Source organism: Salvelinus sp. IW2-2015, linkage group LG18, assembly GCF_002910315.2.
Source record: "Salvelinus sp. IW2-2015 linkage group LG18, ASM291031v2, whole genome shotgun sequence".
Classification (NCBI taxonomy): domain Eukaryota; kingdom Metazoa; phylum Chordata; class Actinopteri; order Salmoniformes; family Salmonidae; genus Salvelinus; species Salvelinus sp. IW2-2015.
Window position 1 is genome coordinate 20,659,068 of NC_036858.1, and position 20,147 is coordinate 20,679,214.

Consider the following 20,147-nt stretch of genomic DNA (forward strand, 5'->3'; position numbering starts at 1 on the left):
TGTTTTGAGAAATGAAGGCTATTTCATGCGAGAAATTGCCAATAAAACAAAATCTCGTACAATGCTGTGTACTACTCCTTCCAGAACAGCACAAGCAGGCCTAACAGAATAGAAGGAGTGGGAGACGCCGGTGCGTGTGAGGCATCTAGTTTGAGAAACAGATGCCTCACAAGTCCTCAACGGGCAGCTTCATTAAGTAGTACCTGCAAAACACCAGTCTCAACATCAACGGTGTAGAGGCGACTCCGGGATGCTGGCCTTCTAGGCAGAGTTCCTCTGTCCAGTGTCTGTGTTCTTTTGCCATCTCAATCTTATCGTTTTATTGGCCAGTCTGAGATATGGCTTTTTTCTTGCAACTTTGCCTAGAAGGCCAGCATCCCGGAGTCGCCTCTTCAATGCTGATGTTGAGACTGGTGTTTTGCGGGTATCTTTACACACAATACCCCGTAATGACAAAGTGAAAACAGGTTTTAGAAATGTTTGCAAATGTATAAAAAAACAGAAATACTTTATTTACATAAGTATTCATACCCTTTGCTATGAGACTTGAAATTGATCTCAGGTGCATCCTGTTTCCATTGATCATGCTTGAGATGCTTCTACAACTTGATTGCAATCCACCTGTGGTAAATTCAATTGATTGGACATGATTTGGAAAGGCACCACTGTTGAAATGTATGTCAGAGCAAAAACCAAGCCGTTTTTCGGTCGAAGGAATTGTCTGTAGCGCTCCGAGACAGGATTGTGTCGAGGTGCAGATCTTGTGAAGGGTACCCAAAAATTTCTGCAGCATTGAAGGTCCCCAACTTCACAGTGGCTTCCATCATTCTTAAATGGAAGAAATTTTGTCACCACCAACACTCTTGCAAGAGCAATCGGGGAGAAGGGCCTTGGTCAGGGAGGTGACTAAGAACCCGATGGTCACTCTGACAGAGCTTTAGAGTTCCTATGTGGAGATGGGAGAACTTCCAGAATGACAACCATCTCTGCAGCACGACCAATCAGGCCTTTATGGTGGAGCTGCTCGATGGAAGCCACTCCTCAGTAAAATGCACATGAGTCATCTTGGAGTTTGCCAAAAGGCACCTAAAGGACTCTCAGACCATGAGAGACAAAATTATCTGGTCTTATGAAACCAAGATTGAACTCTTTGCTGAATGCCAAGCGTCACATCTGGAGGAAACCTGATACCGTCCCTAGGGTTAAGCATGGTGGTGGCAGCATCATGCTGTGGGGAAGTTTTTCCCCACAGGTGCGCCAAGCTTGTAGCATCATACGAAGAAGACTCGAGGCTGTAATCGCTGCCAAAGGTGCTTCAACAAAGTACTGAGTGAAGGCTCTGAATACTTATGTAAATGTTATATTTCAGTTTCTTTTTATTATACATTTACAAAAAAAAAAACTGTTTTTGCTTGTGATTATGGGGTATTGTATGTAGATTGATGAGGAAAAAAATGATTTAATACATTTTAGAATAAAGTTTGCCTTGTTATTTGTAAGAGGGAGAGTGTAGGACATAGTTGTGGCTGATGTGCAAGGGGAGTGCTGAATTACGCTAGCCTTGGTTGGGTATTCTATGAGCGCTCGTTCTTACTACCTCTAAGGCACGGTCTCATACTTCTCACGCACTCAATAGTTACTGGACGACACTTGGAGACAGATCGGAGAAGGCAGGACTTACTCATGTAAGGAGCCCACACCTCAGACGCACAAAATCTCCGGGGACGTATTGTTATACTAAACCATATGTTTTTTTTTTTGTATCAAGCTATATTAAAAAAAAAATTTTGCTTTGCACATTGTAATTTGCTTAAATCAGAAAAGTACATATAGTGTCAAATGTCTCTTCATTATCATACTTTGTTTTACTGACATTCATCTTATTACTTTCGATTAATACATACAGCTAACCTCACTACTTTTTATGCAAACCACGGGTAGCTTTACTTATTGCGCTATCCAATCTTTGGATTTATAGTATTATTCAGACAACGTCTTTTCTTTAATCCTTCTAATAATTCAACTCTCTCAAGAAATATAGACATTCACAAATCTAGTCAATCTATTCCTCATATTTACTCAGGAGTGAGGGCAGAGATTCACACAGGAAGGCGATCGTCATGCGAGCCAACGCCCGGCGCTCGGTATTGCAGCTGAACCTCTCCTAGAAGAAATGAGACTATCCGATGTAATCTCCTCTCTGCTTCATTCTCACGAAAAACTAGCATGTACTTGTATGGGCTGAGGTCACACCCTTTGGATCAGCGGCCCAGATGTCGCTTGTTGTCGCCAAGCTTCACTGGCCGTGTTGGATTATCACATGTAATAATTGAAGTCTCTTTATAATTTTCTAAAGCTCATGAAGAAGAAGGGGGTACATTATTAATTATATCGCCCTATACGATTTACAGACATATTCAAGAGTAAATTGGTCACAAATGACTATCGCTCGACTCTGATGTCTCATTTATCCTAGTACATCCCCTCCTTTTGCCAAGGATTGTTTCACAGATGTTCTGCTAACTCACTTTATCTGTTTTATCATAACCTCTCAGAGCGCCTTGTCGTGAAGCTAACTACTAACCACTCGTTGAATCTTCTTTCTGAACATAATATATGGTGGCCGTTGTGGGGAGAGACGATAGTGTAGTTTTCTCGGATGGTTCACAGAATGCTCTCGAGTGAACTGTCTGTGGTCGAGAGAAATTTGAGAAAAGGCGCGTCTGGAGTCTAATAGCTTTAGCATACGCGGAACTGGGACTGGTCAAAGAATCCCATGTAACATAGCACATATCTACCTGTAGCGCAGTTATTTATCTTTATTTCTCTTTGTGCATAAAATTTTTTTCTACGACATTGTCGTATCATAATAGACTGAAAAGGTACATCAAATCCTTATGTAAATAACTAGCTTCACCTATGGAACTCATGTGTTAAAACGTGCATTTCCATAAAACATAGATCAGTAATAGTAACGCAAAAAAATGGATAGTTAAAATTCAGCATGTCTCATGTTATTGTGAAGATTCCTGTTTTACCCGAAATACTCGCCGTACTCGATTTCACTTGTTGCACTGAAATATATAAGGTTGACCAAGAGCTAAATTTGCGACTCACATCTTGGTCATATTCTTAACCACCAGAAAATTCACTGATAATATGATATCTCTCACATCCTAGAGAATTGTCATTGCTGTATGCACTACCAAGGTTTGTGTGTCTTATCATTAAATACACACGTTGTGTAAGTGATGTACAGTGGGTGTAACTTCTCCTCCTTTCGTCCCTTCTTAATATGTTGTCATTGAAGCCCAAAAGTATGAACTAGCATTTGCCTCGATTGTGAACAAGGTAAGTGGGAGAGAGTATACGGTGGTGGGAGCATAATTTGCCCTATATTTTGGTGAAGAACTGATATAAACTAGGCATGATCATCTATACACAGCAGTTAAGCTTAATGTGCTTAGATGCGCGTCGTGCGCATAGACAATATAGAGAAAGGATAGAGACACGAAAATACACTCTATTCTAACATAATGTGTTAGTAGTGTTATCAGTGTACAGAGATCACTCATAGTACCACACAAATGGCCCGGAACATTGATCTGATATAAGCAATGTATATAAGGAGGGATGCCAGATCCACAAAAACATTGCGGTTGCTCATAAATGATAATATCTGGCTATGCTCGAACTTGAAGGCCAGAGAATGATCCAACAGCAGAAATAGGGAGTGTCTCCGCGGCACGGTTAAGATAATTAATACGTGTTATCTTGCCTTGGCTACTCGAGTGTCTCCAAGTTTAATGCACTGCCGATCAGATATCGTCCGCCTCTGCAGTATATTAATTGGCAGCAGAGACCTTTGGCATGAATTAGGGCGTTTAAACTGGCCTCACAATCGTACGCAGAGATTTCTCAATAACTCGTGATAACAATCCTCACATTTCCACCTGTCGACGCAGCAGGAGGACTCTCGCGTGGAATCCATACGCGCCAATTCTCACTGGGGTCCGATATTTATCATCGCCTGGCACGGGATCGATATAGGGACAGCATGCAGCACGGACACCAATTGGCCAGTCTAGTATGGAAAAGTGATGTAACTGAGGTCTATTTGGTTCCTGAGGTCTAATAAAAGTCCATTTCGCGATTGTGGCTAAAAATGAGACCATATTTATATATGGTTCGGCTGATGGCCGTCTGGGGCTCCAAGTGGTTGGAGGAATCGCCCTGATCCTTTGTGTTCTCGCGAACCGCTCTGAAACTGCTTGCAGCACCACTTATTTGGTTGCCTCATCGCGCGGCATGTCTTTTTGGGTGAGCATGCTTAAGTCCGTGATGAAATTCACATTAGCACTTCGAGGGGTGTTTGGAAAATTGGATAATCTCACTTAACCATTTCAATTGATCTGTAGTTATTTTGTCCCCCATTCTGTTGAGGACATGGAGGGAGGCGGTGTTATGTGGTGGGGGTGCTTTGAACCTCTGGGTAAGTACACAGCTGTTCCACTAGTATAGATTTTATTGTTATTGCATATAGAATGGCTTAGCGCGTTTTTATAAACTCTGGTGCTCATGTGTGCTCAACGCTAATACAGAATGCCATTTTCAGTGTCGTATCGCTCATCCGCATCTGGTTTTGATTACGTGGGATAATTTGGTTTTCAAACATCGACAAATGACGAACCTGTAAGCCAATCATAACCAACATACTGATAACCTCAAGGACTAGAGATAGAGATATGAAGTGTAGTGAATGTATTATCACAAGTAGAGATAGAGTGATGGATCCATGATAGGTGGCTCGCCATCTAGAATGCAATCGTTGCACTCCACAATGCGCCTCAGACCCAGATTGAACGTTCAAAAATATGTGTGAGCTATGGGGTATTGGATGTAGGGTCGGACGCACAGAGTTGAAGGGTGATTTGCATGTGTTGTGGAAATAACTTAGAAGATCTGCTGGATGAAACGGCCTTCCGGTAAAATTGGTGGTTATGCACGAGAATAGCAAAGATGTGGTGCTCTGTTCTATTTGTCTTGTTTCTCTCGCAGAAATGAGAGACGTTCATTTCCATATATCGAGAAATTTGCCAGAAACTGAAGATCTCGTACAATTGCTGTGGTACTTAGTGCGTCCATTTACATCTCATTGTAATGTATATGGCGTGCGATACACTTGGCTCGGAAACTGCAGGGAAAATACAGAAAACGTAGTGTTGAAGCGCGCCGGTTAGCACAATGTTGAAGCAGGAGGACATAGGGTAATAGACATTAGTGATCTTAGGTGTTTTCTAGGAGGAAACGTACTCACCTATAAACAAGTCTCAAACTGGCAGCTTCATACCTAAATTAGTACCGAGTTAACAATTGAAGGAATCTTGGGTAGGCAAAACAAGTCGCCACGTTAGGTTTTGATGTGTTAGGTTGGGTTTCCAAATGCGCAGCATTAGTGGCCTATCACCACAGGGCAAACACGTGTATCCTCAGATCTCAACATCCCGTAGTTGGCCTCTACCTGCTATATTGATTACGTATCTTCAAGTTGGAGCAATATGGGATATACATTGCCATTTTCAATAATACGTAATTGTTCTGCAGGATTTTTTTGATAAATTGAGATATATTGAATCTACCACTTATGAAGATAGAGAAAATTGCTCACTCAATAATTAATTGTGTAGATTGTATTACAAGATATGCTCAAAGTGTCACGTCTTTTTCTTGATTTACTTGCAGAGTCCCATGTTCAGAACAAAATTATATATTTACGAATGAGGCCCTAGAAGCGGGTCCATAAAGCACCAGTATCGAAATGACATTTCGTAGAGACTCGAACTTTCCTTTGGAATGATGCCAATTGTTTTTGGCTCGATGCCTATCTGGGGAATACTCATGTCTAGACTGGACTGAAATTTTGTCGCAAATAGTCGAGAAGTTTGACGATGGACACTGAGGGATTAGTCTCTGTGTGATAGAACGACAGTAGTTTTACGTTGAACTCAACAACTTGAAACTTGCACCAGTGCCTTAGACGCTTGTGCCACTTCTGGGAGGTCCACCCAGATATGCACGTATTGTGTGATGCTGCGCATTTGTATCTGCGTCGCCTCGCACTTGATCAGTAGGGGACAATCGCCTCAAATAGTAACATTTCATATAGAACTGGCAATATACTCTTATAAGACTAAAGAGGGAGGTTCTTGGAATGCTCAGAGCATGGACACGTACAGACGACTGAGCATAGTCCGCACGGTGCAAAAACCCTTGATAATTTATCATTTGTTGTGACAGTAGCGTTGTTTGAGTACATTAATTATGGTGATATAGCCTTATTATCGCATCCCACACGAACCTATGTCAGACTATTGCATCTTGGAATACTGTGACAGCACCGATATTGCTTAGGTGAAGTCTAGGTGCGTATTGTAATTGGCAAGGTGTCCCAGCATTATACGAGGTAGTAGTCTATTTTAGCACACGTAGTGAAAAATAGAATTATAGTTTAGATATCAAGTGGTGTAGAGATCAAAATGCGTATTAATTCTATGGGACAGAATTGCGACGTTTCTCAGCAAATTGTTGAATATTTTTCACATGTTTCAGACCTTTAATAACAATTTTGATGAAAATTTCTGCCCTGATCTTTTGTCGGTAAATAAGCTATACCCATTATGTTCTATAAATGTATAATTGTATGCACTTCTGTTTGTGTTTGCAAAAAGAGACACCACCGAAACACGCTCCAGAACAAAGGAGCTTTCACTGTGATCTAGTGATACTATAGAGATTGGACTTGTGTAGATAATAATGAGCGGTTGCTTGCATACACAATGCTGAGGGTAGTACAAATGTAGGGTAGTTTGCTTGTGTATTTTTGCGTTGCTGCCATACTTTTATCAGATATTCCTAGTTATTTTTTGAGCACTGGTTCATGCATTGCTGTTTTGAGCTAATTTCCTTGTCGAATGCACTTTTTTTATGTATTACGTGTACGTAGGTACTGGGGTGCTGGCATCAGTGTTGCTCTTCCATACTTTCTGGAGGATCAATCGCTATTTTGAAAATCAAGTGTTGAATTGAGAGTATGATAGCTAAGAGATAGATGAAAACACATGTCGTCCGGTTTACTCTTCCACAGATCAATTAAAGAGTGGTGAAGCCATCATGATTTTACTCGCTGAAAAATTTGTAGTTGGATCAAGGGAAGAACACGTTCCTTCTAATCACTCATGCCTCTCTCTATTATTATTGATGTATAGGATGCAGGGTCGATAGGTCCTCTAGCAGCTCTTTCTAGTGCTCGTTGCTGAAAATTTTCAGCTGTTAGATGAAAGAGTAGCTACATATCTATATCTTCTCGCCAGCACAGGCTGCGATTGGTTATCAAAGTGCTTAGGATGTTGCGATGATAAAAATTGAAACGCTCACCACGTGCGGCACGTTAGCTTGGCTGGTTTTTGTGGTTCTGACTGTCCTACGATATGACTGTATAATTACATGATATCTGATTTTCCGAAGCACGACACGGTTTGCACTTTCCTGCTTGAGTACGCCCTGCATGGACTCTTGCCCTATAAGAGTCTAAACCATTAGCAAGCTGGGTTGGTTTAGCTCCCAGCACTTATTAAATCCGCACTTCATCAGGTCGATTGTACATCCGAAAACAATGTTATGGATCGATTCTTTAGCTTGATTGTGTGTTCATTGGTTTGTTTAAACTCTGTCGGACTAAATGTATCATTTCTGTGACGGCGTCGTGTGTCGACATTTGCTTCGATCATCTTTGTTCTTCATAGGAGCACTTCCAGACTCGAGGTTTACTGACTTTGATTTGTAAGCTCCGTGGGACTGATGTCTTGTAGAGCTGGGCACAGTCGCGTATCCACACTAGCTTCAGCGTTGAATCAGCTTGCGCTTCGCTGTGCTGTCCTTAGTGAAGGACGTAGGCCGTCATAATATACCGCTGGTAGAATTGAGACATGATTGTTTGCCGGCGGCGTGGCCCCAAGCTGGATCAGAGAAGGAAGTGGTACCGTAGGGGCCTGACTATCTTGGGATGGGTGGTTAGCCTCACTGTCAGAGACACGCCTCCATTTCTGCATGCCGGGGATCAAAACTACAAAGTAGTGTCGCGGTGAGAGGTCTGACTACGGGTGGGCCATGCTGCAGGGGCCCACGGTCCGATAGGTCCGAGGGAGCTCGTGGAGGAGAGAGACGGGAGAATTGTAGAGGGTTAGAGGACATGGGACCACACGACATTAAGTAGCTGTGTATATGTTTGAACACTTCCTGTTCATAATGCTGGGAGAATTGGTGTCATTATTTGATAGTGTCAATAATCCAACGGTATTAGATCGTTGGTTTGGTCACCTACTAGATAGAACCCCTCCATAAACATTACACACTAAGCAGTAGCCGATATTTCACGTACGCAAATAGATTGATGGTAATATTAATTTCGGAAGTATATCTTTATATAAGTCGCATATAGCTCATATGTCAATAGCGCCAGATTACTTCTCTCTGCACGACGATATGGGTTTCTGTAAAATCAATGCAGATGTATGATTAACCATTCATATGGCTGTTATGCTTTCGTGTAGCGGTGCTGCTGGGTTGTATGCAATGTAAAAACCTTTTGTAAACCAAATGTAAAATGTTGCTAACATAAAACCAAATCCCAGTGTTTGATTTCCCCTAATATTAAGTCTGGGTCTCATAAAGTAATAGAACTGTCAACGTTTTGTTAGCGAGATGCGGAATAGTCAGCCAGTTAATGACACTAAAGAGGTGAGTTTGGCCTTGTGTTTTTCGCATTCCGCTTCACAGGTGCTGTATGAGTCTGACTTGCATTATCTTGGTTGGCTGAGACATGCCAAATGTGGACAGTTTTCCATTATCTTCATTTTGTCACTCGAATTGGATCAGGACACTAAACAGTTGGGCGTCCCCGAATGTGTTTTGTTTACTTGCAGCCTTGTTTTTTTTAGGGTGGCATTAGGCCAACTACAAGTGGGATGCGGGTCCAGGGAATTTTTGAGGGTTATTAAGTGCTTGTTCAAATTGTGAATGGAGACTTGATGAAGTGTAGAGTCCGCACAAAAAAATGAAGGATCCATTGCCTTTCAAGCACTTTTCAAATCATCATTAGAGTAGCGAGACAAAATTATCTGGTCTTATGAAACCAAGATTGAACTCTTTGGCCTGAATGCCAAGCGTCACATCTGGAGGAAACCTGATACCGTCCCTACGGTTAAGCATGGTGGTGGCAGCATCATGCTGTGGGGAAGTTTTTCCCCACAGGTYCGCCAAGCTTGTAGCATCATACCSAAGAAGACTCGAGGCTGTAATCGCTGCCAAAGGTGCTTCAACAAAGTACTGAGTGAAGGCTCTGAATACTTATGTAAATGTTATATTTCAGTTTCTTTTTATTATACATTTYCAAAAAAKAWAWAWKTYTTTTTGCTTAGTGATTATGGGGTATTGTATGTAGATTGATGAGGAAAAAAARGATTTAATACATTTTAGAATAAGGCTGTAATGTAACTGAATGTGGAAAAAGTCAAGGGATCTGAATACTTRCCGAATAGACTGTATCTACRAATCCGAGACATTTTCAAAGTTTGAGACACTGAAAAGACAACCTAGAGCCAAACTAGAACACCGGGCAGCTAAACCAAATGTTTTTTTTTCTGTACAAGCTATAAAAAAAAAAAATTTGCTTTCACATTGTAATTTGCTAAATMAAGTACTGCAAATGTCTCTTCATTATCACTGTTCACCACTTACTCCCATTTTAACAGGGTGTAATTCGCTCAATATTGAGAGATTAGACAAAGTTTACAATTCCAGAAAGCTTCAATTCTCCTATTTTTTAATCAGTAGCATAGGGTAGGGGTGTTGTGATTAAAAAAATACTTTCCACTCTTCTCACCTGTATACCCTTTGGATCAGCCCAGATGTCTTTGTCACCAAGCTTCARTGGCACCTTGATTATCACAGTAATATTGAAGCCTCTTTCATAATTTTCAACCTGAGAAAGAAGGGGGTATTTTAATTTATGCTATACATTTCAGACATATTAAGTAAATGGCACAAATACTATGTATTAGTATATTATCCTTACCTCAAAGGATTGTTTCACATGTTTCTGCAAATCATTTTTCCCGGCAGTGAAATTAACATAACTCGTTGAATCTTCATTTCTAAATAAATGGGGGGAAGATTTAGTGGAGACAAATATTCCAAACAGCTGGGCTAGATTAAGCCTGAGTCATACAGTACCGGTCAAAAGTTTAAGAACACCTACTCATTCAAGGGCTTTTCTTTATTTTTACTATTTTCTACATTGTCGAATAATAGTGAAGACATCAAAACTATGAAATAACACATATGGAATCATGTAGTAACCAAAAAAGTGTTAAACGAATCGAAATATAATTTATATTTGAGATTCTTCAAATGGTCACCCTTTGCCTTGATGACAGCTTTGCACACTCTTGGCATTATCTCAACCAGCTTCATGAAATAGTCAACTGGAATGCATTTCGATTAACAGGTGTGCCTTCTTAAAAGTGAATTTGTGNTTTTCTTTATTTTTACTATTTTCTACATTGTCGAATAATAGTGAAGACATCAAAACTATGAAATAACACATATGGAATCATGTAGTAACCAAAAAAGTGTTAAACGAATCGAAATATAATTTATATTTGAGATTCTTCAAATGGTCACCCTTTGCCTTGATGACAGCTTTGCACACTCTTGGCATTATCTCAACCAGCTTCATGAAATAGTCAACTGGAATGCATTTCGATTAACAGGTGTGCCTTCTTAAAAGTGAATTTGTGGAATTTCTTTCCTTCTTAATGTGTTTGAGCCCATCAGTTGTGTTGTGACAAGGTAGGGGGGTATACAGAAGATTGCCCTATTTGGTAAAATACCATATTATGGCAAGAACAGCTCAAATAAGGAAGGTGAAACGACAATCCATCATTACTTTAAGACATGAAGGTRAGTCAATACGGAACATTTCAAGAAAGTGCAGTCACAAAAACATTGAGCTCTATAATGAAACTGGCTCTCATGAAGACCACCACAGGAATGGAAGACCCAGAGTTACCTCTGCTGCAGAGGATAAGTTCATGAGAGTTATCAGCTTCAGAAATTGCAGCCCAAATAAATGCTTCGCAGAGTTCAAATAACAGACACATCTCAACATCAACTGTTCAGAGGAGACTGCGTGAATCAGGCATTCATGGTCGAATTGCTGCAAAGAAAGCACTGCTAACGGACACCAATATGAAGAAGAGAATGGCTTTGGCCAAGAAACAGGAGCAATGGACATTAGATCGGTGGAAATGTGTCCTTTGGTCTGGAGTCTGAATTTGAGATTTTGGGTTCCAACCGCCATGTCTTTGTGAGACACGGTGTTAGTGAATGGATAATCTCCACATGTGTATTTCCCACTGTGAAGCATGGAGGAGGAGGTGTTATGGTGTGGGGGTGCTTTGCTGGTGACACTGTCTGTGATTTATTTAGAATTGAAGGCACACTTAAACTGCATGGCTACCACAGCATTCTTCAGCGATACGCCATCCCATCTGGTTTTGGACTTAGTGGGAAATTTGTTTTCAACATGACAATGACCCGACACACCTCCAGGCTGTGTAAGGTCTATTTTACCAAGAAGAAGAGTGATGGATCAGATGTGCTGCATCAGATGACCTTGCCTCCACAATCCCCCGACCTCAACCAAATTGAGATGGTTTGGGATGAGTCGGACCGCAAAGTGAAGGAAATGCATGTGGGAACTCCTTCAAGACTGRTGGAAAAGCATTCCAGGTAAAGCTGGTTCAGAGAATGCCAAGAGTGTGTCAGTCTAGTCTTGTTCTGAGAAATGAAGGCTATTCCATACGAGAAATTGCCAAGAAACTGAAGATCTCGTACAATGCTGTGTACTACTCCCTTCACAGAWCAGCGCAAACTGGCTCTAACCAGAATAGAAAGAGTGGGAGGCCCCYGTGCACAGTTGAGCAAGAGGACAAGTACATTAGAGTGTCTAGTTTGAGAAACAGACYCCTCACAAGTCCTCAACTGGCAGCTTCATTAAATAGTACCCGCAAAACACCAGTCTCAACATCCCGTAGTTGCCTCTTCACTGTAGACGTTGAGACTGGTGTTTACATGCATAATCACATTTGCGGTCACTTTTGATAATGGTATTTTCCTGATAATGGAACATTTGCTCATTTAATTATATATACAGTATAATTTATTTTTTTTACTTGGCAAGTCATTTAAGAACAAATTCTTATTTATAATGACGGCCGTTTGTGATACAGTCAGGATTCGAACCAGGGTGTCTGTTATGACACCTCAAAAACTGAGATGCAGTGCCTTAGACTGCTGTGCCACTTGGGAGCACATAGCCTACTGKCATGTGCGCATCGCTCCGCTTATAATGTGAAGAAATAGCCTAATAGTTTCTCAACATTTTAAGCTAAAGGGGTCTGATCTRTGCGTCAGCCACATCGCGTAAAAAACGTTTTTTTGATGCTAGTGGTTGTATTAATTTGTGATCTATCGCATCCCACGACTGTCCCAGACTATGTTTGGAATATGTGACCCGATTCAGGAAACTAGGCGTATGTCGCAAGTCACGACTTCACAGGAGAGCCATTTGAACGTAAAAAATATCTTTTTTAATCAAAATGCGTTTTTTMGGGCAGAATTGCCTTCTCGAACATTTGAACTTTCATATGCCTTAATAACAATATTGTATGCCATCTGTAAATACGAATACAATTGTTAAATTACGAGCCTTGTTGGTTAAGCCACAGAAAAAGTCAGCAGCCTTCCTACTAGCCATGATTGGCTGAGATAATGAGCGGGCTGAACATGCTGATAGAGGAGTTCGGATTGGTCTGCCATATAGAAGTCTTCTGTCTATTTGAGCTGGTCAGTCTGTGTTGGTAATCCTGTCGAATGCAACTTTTTTTATGTATTGTGTAGTGGAGCTGCATAAGTGTTGCTCTCCACTTTCTGGAGGATCAAGTTTTGAAATCAGTGGAATTAGAGTATGATAGCTAAAGAGATAGAGAAAACACATGTGTCCGGATTACATCTTCAAACAAAGGGCAACCATGTCATGGAAATAGTGACAGGGAGACACGTTCATCATGCTTTATGATGTATACAGGTAAGATAGTCTAGCTTTAGCTAGCTACATTTTCAGATATTAAACGATTCTAATTTTGACAGAAAGTGGTTTATTTAAAGCTAAATAAATAAACCAACGTTAGCTGGCTGGCTCCCTAGCTGACGTTATTATTCATATCCCAGAGCCGTTTGCTTTTCTAGTTAGAGCCTAATGTTAGCTTAGCTAACATTGAACCTGGTTGGTTAGCTCCCAGCATATTACCAGCATATAGTCATGACATGATTTGGCACTGTGTTCATTGTTGTTTAACTGGCTAATGTTATGTGACATGTGTGATCTTACACTTTGTTTACCTAACTAGGTTCATTGTTTACCTAGCTAGCTAGCTACATGTCTTAAGCTAAAGTGTACAACACTCGTTGAATATGGCCGTTGTCAGTAAACGTAGACAAAAAAGTGTAATGAAATTGTTGCCAGCAGAGCTGGTGAGGCTGTTTTCATGTTATCCAGAGGTAAACAAAGTGTGCGCTCTGAACGCTCCGACAGCGAAACGAGATGGGTGGGCATAAAGCTTAAGAGGGTGTGAACAATGCTGAATGGGTGTAGACAAAGAAGATCTCTTCACTAGATACCAAAACATTCAAAGGCCATTTTCTCAAAAGTGAATTTACAACTTTATCAACTTTCAAAGCAGAATTACTTTCCCATTGTTCCTGAAAAATGCAGTGTATGATATACCATTTTGTAGCTCGGASTCTCTGCTTTTATCCAATGTAAAACACTTTTGTAAACAACAATGTAAAATGTTGCTACATAAAACCYAATCCAYGTGTTGAGTCCCATATTAATTTCTCACAGAATAGAATGTCAACTTTTGTACTATGCGGAATAGTAGATTGACATAGGCTAGTGCTTTTGCTGTTCGTTAGGCCTACTCATCTTGTTGGCTGACGAAATGCAAATGTGGACAGTTCTTCCAATATCTTCAATTTGCACCTCGGAATTGGATAAGGACACAAACAGTTGCGTCCCRGATGTGTCTGTCTTCACTTGCAGCCTGTTTTTTTTAGGGTGCATTACGGCCACACAAAGGGGATGCCGCCAGGGAATTTGAGGCGTTATCAAGTGCTTGTCAAATTGTGAATGAGAGACTGAAGTGTAGAGTCCGCACAAAAAAAAGAAGGATCTCATGCCTTTCAAGCAACTTTTTTCAAATCATCATTAGAGTAGCATCATGCAGCCTTACAATGTATTAAAAATCAAAACATATAGCTCAACGTTTGTAGAACAACTAAAGATACATTAAAACTAGGGGGCGGTATTTTCACGTCCGGATGAAAAGCGTGCCCAAAGTAAACTGCCTGCTACTCAGTCCCAGAAGCTAGGATATGCATATTATTAGTAGATTTGGATAGAAAACCCTCTGACGTTTCTAAAACTGTTTGAATGATGTCTGTGAGTATAACAGAACTTATTTGGCAGGCGAAACTCCGAGGACAAACCATCCAGGATATGTTTTTTTGAGGTCACTCTCTTTTCAATGGGTTTTCTATGGGCATCTGGATTTGTAAGGCACTTGCTTGCAGTTCCTATCGCTTCCACTGGATGTCAACAGTCTGTAGAAATTGGTTGATGTTTTTCCTTTGTGTAATGAAGAAGTAGCCCTGTTCAGAACGAGGGTCGAGTGAAGTGTACTGTTTGAGAGAGGCGCGTGACCTGAAAAGCTCGCTCCACTTTGTTTTCCTCCGGTGTTGAACACAGTTTATCCCATCTTAAATTGTATTGATTATTTACGTAAAAAAATACCTAAAGTTGTATTAGGAAAGTTGTTTGAAGTGTTTGGACAAAGATTACAGATAACTTATGAGATATTTTGTAGTCATGTTGCGCGAGTTGGAACCGGTGTTTTTCTGGATCAAACGCGCCAAATAAATGGACATTTTGGATATATAACGACGGAATTAATCGAACAAAAGGACCAATTTGATTTGAATTTGGCGCTCTGCCATTTCACCGGATGTTGTCAAATCGATCCCGCTAAAGCGATTTGATCCCTAAGAAGTTGTAATAACTCTAAATAAATTAAGGATATAGTATAACCTATTTATTTGTTACTGCTCAACACAGGATAGCGGCATGTGTCTCAAATTGTTTGGAGAAAATATCCTTTCTATTTTATTCAGCTATTCTCAATTGTATTCTTCATACTATAAAATAATATAAAATAATGTCACAGAATTCTAAGCAAATCCTGTCCGCTGAATGAAGTAGTGAAGACCACAGGGGCGTCCCCAAGGACAATTTTAGGATGTTCTATAACATTGTGTCATGCTCCTTGTAGGTTTTGTCTAGTTTCCCGGCTTGTTCCCGGGGGATGCTCCCTAAATACGTGTTTTAGGACATTTTCTCAAGATATCATTTTTCCTGCATTCGGGACATGTGTGATGGTTCACAAAAGGAATGTTCCTCTCGCGAGACTTTCTGTCTAGTTCCCTCCATGTTTCCTGGGATCGTCAGATTCATTCCTCGGTTTAGGATGTGTCCGGTGTGGCCCAGTGGATAGAGCATGGGCGCTTGCAACGCCAGGGGTGTGGGTTCATTCCCCACGGGGACCAGGGATGAATTATGTATGAACTTTCCAATTTTGTAAGTCGCTCTGATTAAGAGCGCAGCTAAATGACTTTAAATGTAAATGTAGGAATGATCTTTAGGACGTTCTCAGGACATTCAGTTGTATTAGTCATCAGGACGTCGTCGCCTGATAGTCCCCCCCCCAAAAAAAAACATTATAACCCCCCTACCTGGGGTTCACACTCTCATTTCATTACACATCACCCCTAGTTACTGTTGCCGAGCCATCAAGCCCCTGTTTGTGAACTACTGATCTATTCACAGCTCTTTGTCTGTTGGTAACCTACACACAAACAGTGGCTTTTAACATACAGTGTTTTCAACATATTTTACACACTTTGACATACATGAATGCATTGTACTTTCATTTTTACAGTTAGTATTATTCAACATGTCCTCACTGGGATTTGAACTCACAACCTCTTGGTTCACCGCATTCCGATTGTCCTGCTATGCCACCACTGTCTGTGTCAATGCCTGACTGTATTGCCTACAGTTTGCACTTCTAAGTAAATGAAGCTTGTTAAAAAATACACTCAAGAAAACGATTTATTTATCATAGTGATTCAGGGTACATTAAAACAGCAGTATATGCCCCACTAACATTAGACAACTATACAGAAAAGCCACAAATTGCAGAAAAGGTCAATCAAATCGATTAGAGAATAATCAGATTTAACTGATAACTGAAATACCAGTGCCAATTGGCACTCTTTTGCTAAGTTGCAGAGATGTGTTATAGGCAATACATGTATAGGGGATTTCTGAGAATGCTACAGATCTTGTGGTTGCACAGAAAGATCAGTATATTCCAAAATCGTGGTCACGTTCCTACTTGTTTCTTGTTTTGTATTTATTTAGTATGCGTCAGGGGCGTGAGTTGGGTGGTTGTCTATGTGTGTTTTCTATGTTGGGGTTTTGTGCTGTTCGGCCCTGGTTATATCTCAATCAGACGGCAAGGCTGTCAATCGTTGTCCCTGATTGAGATCATTACTTAGGCAGCCGGGTGTTTCACGTGGGTGTTTGTGTCTATTCGTTTTAGTATTCGTTTGCCACACGGACTGTTTTCGGTTGGATATCTCTATTTGTGTTAATTTTGTTCATTGAGTGGTTCAAGTTAATTTTAATTAAAATTATGGACATTTCCACTCTGCGTCTTGGTTTCGCGATTCCCTACACCTCCTCTTCAGACAAGAAGGAGGAAATCTGCCGTTACAAAAATCCGAAGGTTGATGAGTTTCAAATCTCAAAAGGGGTCATATTGAATGTAAGTACTGTTAAAAGTGATCCATGTTATATAGTTCATCTTATTTTGTCATTTACAGATATTTAGCTGAACAGTGTCCCACTTAACTTCAAACCCCCTCTTCCTTTCATTACTTACTTATAAAACAACATGTTCCTGAGGATAGTCTTGAAGAGATATCCTATATTGTCTCAACAAATGTCCTGGTAACTTAGAGGGAACTAGACAAGGTCCCCCAGAGAAAGTTCCCTTGGGACCATCACACAAAGTCATAATGATTAGTTTAAATGTAATGTCCTGAGAATGTAAAAAAAACTAAGTCCTGACATGTCCTCAGTGACGTACTGGTACTGTACCGTTACAGGGATCTAGACAAAGGTCCCCCAGAGACCATTCCTTTTGGGACCAAATCAACGTCCTAATGACAGGAAAAAATGCATGTCTTGGGAACATAAAAAAACATCAGAACAAGCCATGAACTAGACAAAAACCTACAGGGGAACCATGACAGTACATTCTAAGAGCATCCTTTAACCATCTTTGGGGACGTCTCCGGAACAAAACCAGGTATTAGACCAAAAAAAACAGGACCATGACAGAACGTTTTAAGAATGTCCTAAAACGTCCTTGGGGACATCCCCGAACAAACTGGGAACTAGACAACACATCACAGGACCATGCCTGTCACGTTCCTGACCTATTTCTGTTAGTTGTTGTATGTGTTAGTTGGTCAGGACGTGAGTTTGGGTGGGCATTCTATGTTGTCTGTTTCTATGTTGGTTTAAGGGTGCCTGGTATGGCTCTCAATTAGAAGCAGGTGTTTGGCGTTCCTCTAATTGAGAGTCATATTATAGTAGGTTGTTTCACAGTGTTCGTTGTGGGTGGTTGTCTCCTGTGTCAGTGTTTGTCGCACCATACGGGACTGTTCGGTTTGTTTGTAAGTTCGGTCTTTTGTGTTTAGTCATTTTCCTGTTCTGAGTTCTGCGTTTTATGTAAGTTCGCATGTCCAGTTTTGTCTACTCCGTTTTGTTGTTTTGTTAGTTTATAGTCAAGTTCGTGTTTTCGTCTTTTCTGTAAATAAATATGTCATCACAACCCGCTGCGCCTTGGTTCAATCACTACTCCTCCTCTTCGGTTGAAGAGAGGAGGAGCTACCGTTACAATGCCCACAACATCCTTTTCTTCATTTTGTGACATTCTTGGGAAATTCCTAACGCTAATTATTGTTGGAAGGCCAGGACCTGCCTGAAACGTCTCCTTGCGATCATTGACATTGAACGCCCCAAGGATAACGTCCTTTCAGAAACAAATAGAACCTATTTGTAAAGTTCCCTAGTCGTCACCAAAATACCTTTTTTAGAACGTTATACTGTGACCAAACAGGGATCTTTACTGAACATCCCTTATGGTCCCAAATGATAACGTAATGTTTTTAAAGTCCATAGAACGTTCTCAGAAGGTCAGTGGATAACGTCTCACTGAAACCCTACAAAGGGAATTTATGGAATGTCGCCTAATGTCCGTATGACATACTTTTTTGCTGGGCTTCTACAGGAGTCTAAAGTCATATTTTAAAAAACATTGTATTCTCCTTCCCTTCATCTCAGGCTCTTCTTGTCATTTCCTATGGGATTGATAGAAACACAAAATTTGGCCAAATGATAGAATTCCACTGCTAATGCCTCAAGGTATGTGCGGTACACACTCAGATAAAGTTATCATGTCTTATGATGTTTTGTTAGCAATATTTTGTAGTAACTGCATTACCCCGTCTCATCCTGTTTAGTGGAAATACACACTCGCGAGCGAGTGAACTTTTCAAAGTGAAGAGATTGGTGTGAAATACAGCATTTATGTTGTGATTAAAAGGTATGTGCTATTTATTTTTCATACCATATTTTCCATTATCATGCTTCTAGCTCGTTCTACAAATATATGGCCTTTTATGTCCCTCAGACATTATTTGTGTAAAAAATGTTTAAACAACATTTTGCAGTTGGATCACATACATCAATGCTCTAACTCAGGTGTGTAAAACTCAGTTTGCCCTGGTGGCTGCACAAGGTCCGGAGGGTCGCACTGAAAATGTGTATATGTCTCACTGTCAAAATTTGCAAAAGATAGTCTTTAACCATCGTTTTTGGAATTTCCAATATTCCCTGACTGTCTAGCTTTAATTTCGAGATGGATAAATAAACGAGATGGATAAAGTCAATAAACTGTATAAATCAAAGAAGATTGGTGGCACCTTAATTGGTGAGGACGGGCTCGTAGTAATGGCTTGAGCAGAATGAGTGGAATGGTTTCTATGTGTTTAATGCCATTCCAATCGCTCCATTCAGCCATTATTATGAGCCGTCCTCCCTTCAGCAGCCTCCACTGGTATAAATATAGGTTGAAGTCTGGGCTCTGGGTGGGCCACTCAAGGACATTCAGAGACTTGTCCCGAAGCCACTCCTGCATTGTCTTGGCTGTGTGCTTAGGGTCGTTGTTCTGTTGGAATGTAACCTTCGCCCCAGTCTGAGGTCCTGAGCGCTCTGGAGTAGGTTTTCATCACGGATCTCTCTGTACTTTGCTCTGTTCATCTTTCCGTCTATCCTGACTAGTCTCCCAGTCCCAGCCGCTGGAAAACATCCCCACAGCATTATGCTGCTACCACCATGCTTCACTGTAGGGATGGTGCCAGGTTTCCTCCAGAGTGATGCTTGCATTCAAGCCAAAGAGTTCGATCTGAGTTTCATCAGACATAGGGCTGTGGCGGTCACGTTTTTTGGCCACCAGTGATTGTCAAGCAAATAACTGTCAGTTTCAGGTAATTGACAGTTAAATAACATAAACACATTTAGCATCTCCTTTACTTCCAGACATAGCCTACAAGCCACTGAAGCAGACGTTTGGAACATCTACATTTAAAAGTCTAATAAATCCATGTAATATAGCCTACACCTTCACAATAAATCCATTCTTTACTTTAGACAGGTCTAAAGAAACATAATATGAAGAAAATGTAGTCTACTTCAGATGAACAAAATCCGTGCAGGATTTCGCCACAAGCATACTCTGAGTTGTCCTGATGTTAGGTCCTGATATGGCTTGCAATGC

The 20,147-nt window shown here is 40.7% G+C and overlaps 1 protein-coding gene across 1 annotated transcript in view; it reads right to left on the bottom strand.

The window, feature by feature from the left end:
* Nucleotides 1–20,147, bottom strand: part of LOC111977683 (integrin alpha-X) — an 86,840-nt gene that overhangs the window by 15,409 nt on the left and 51,284 nt on the right. The window contains 2 exon segments of the mRNA XM_070448383.1: nt 9,941–10,039; nt 10,133–10,211. Coding sequence (XP_070304484.1) covers nt 9,941–10,039; nt 10,133–10,211 — 178 coding nt within the window.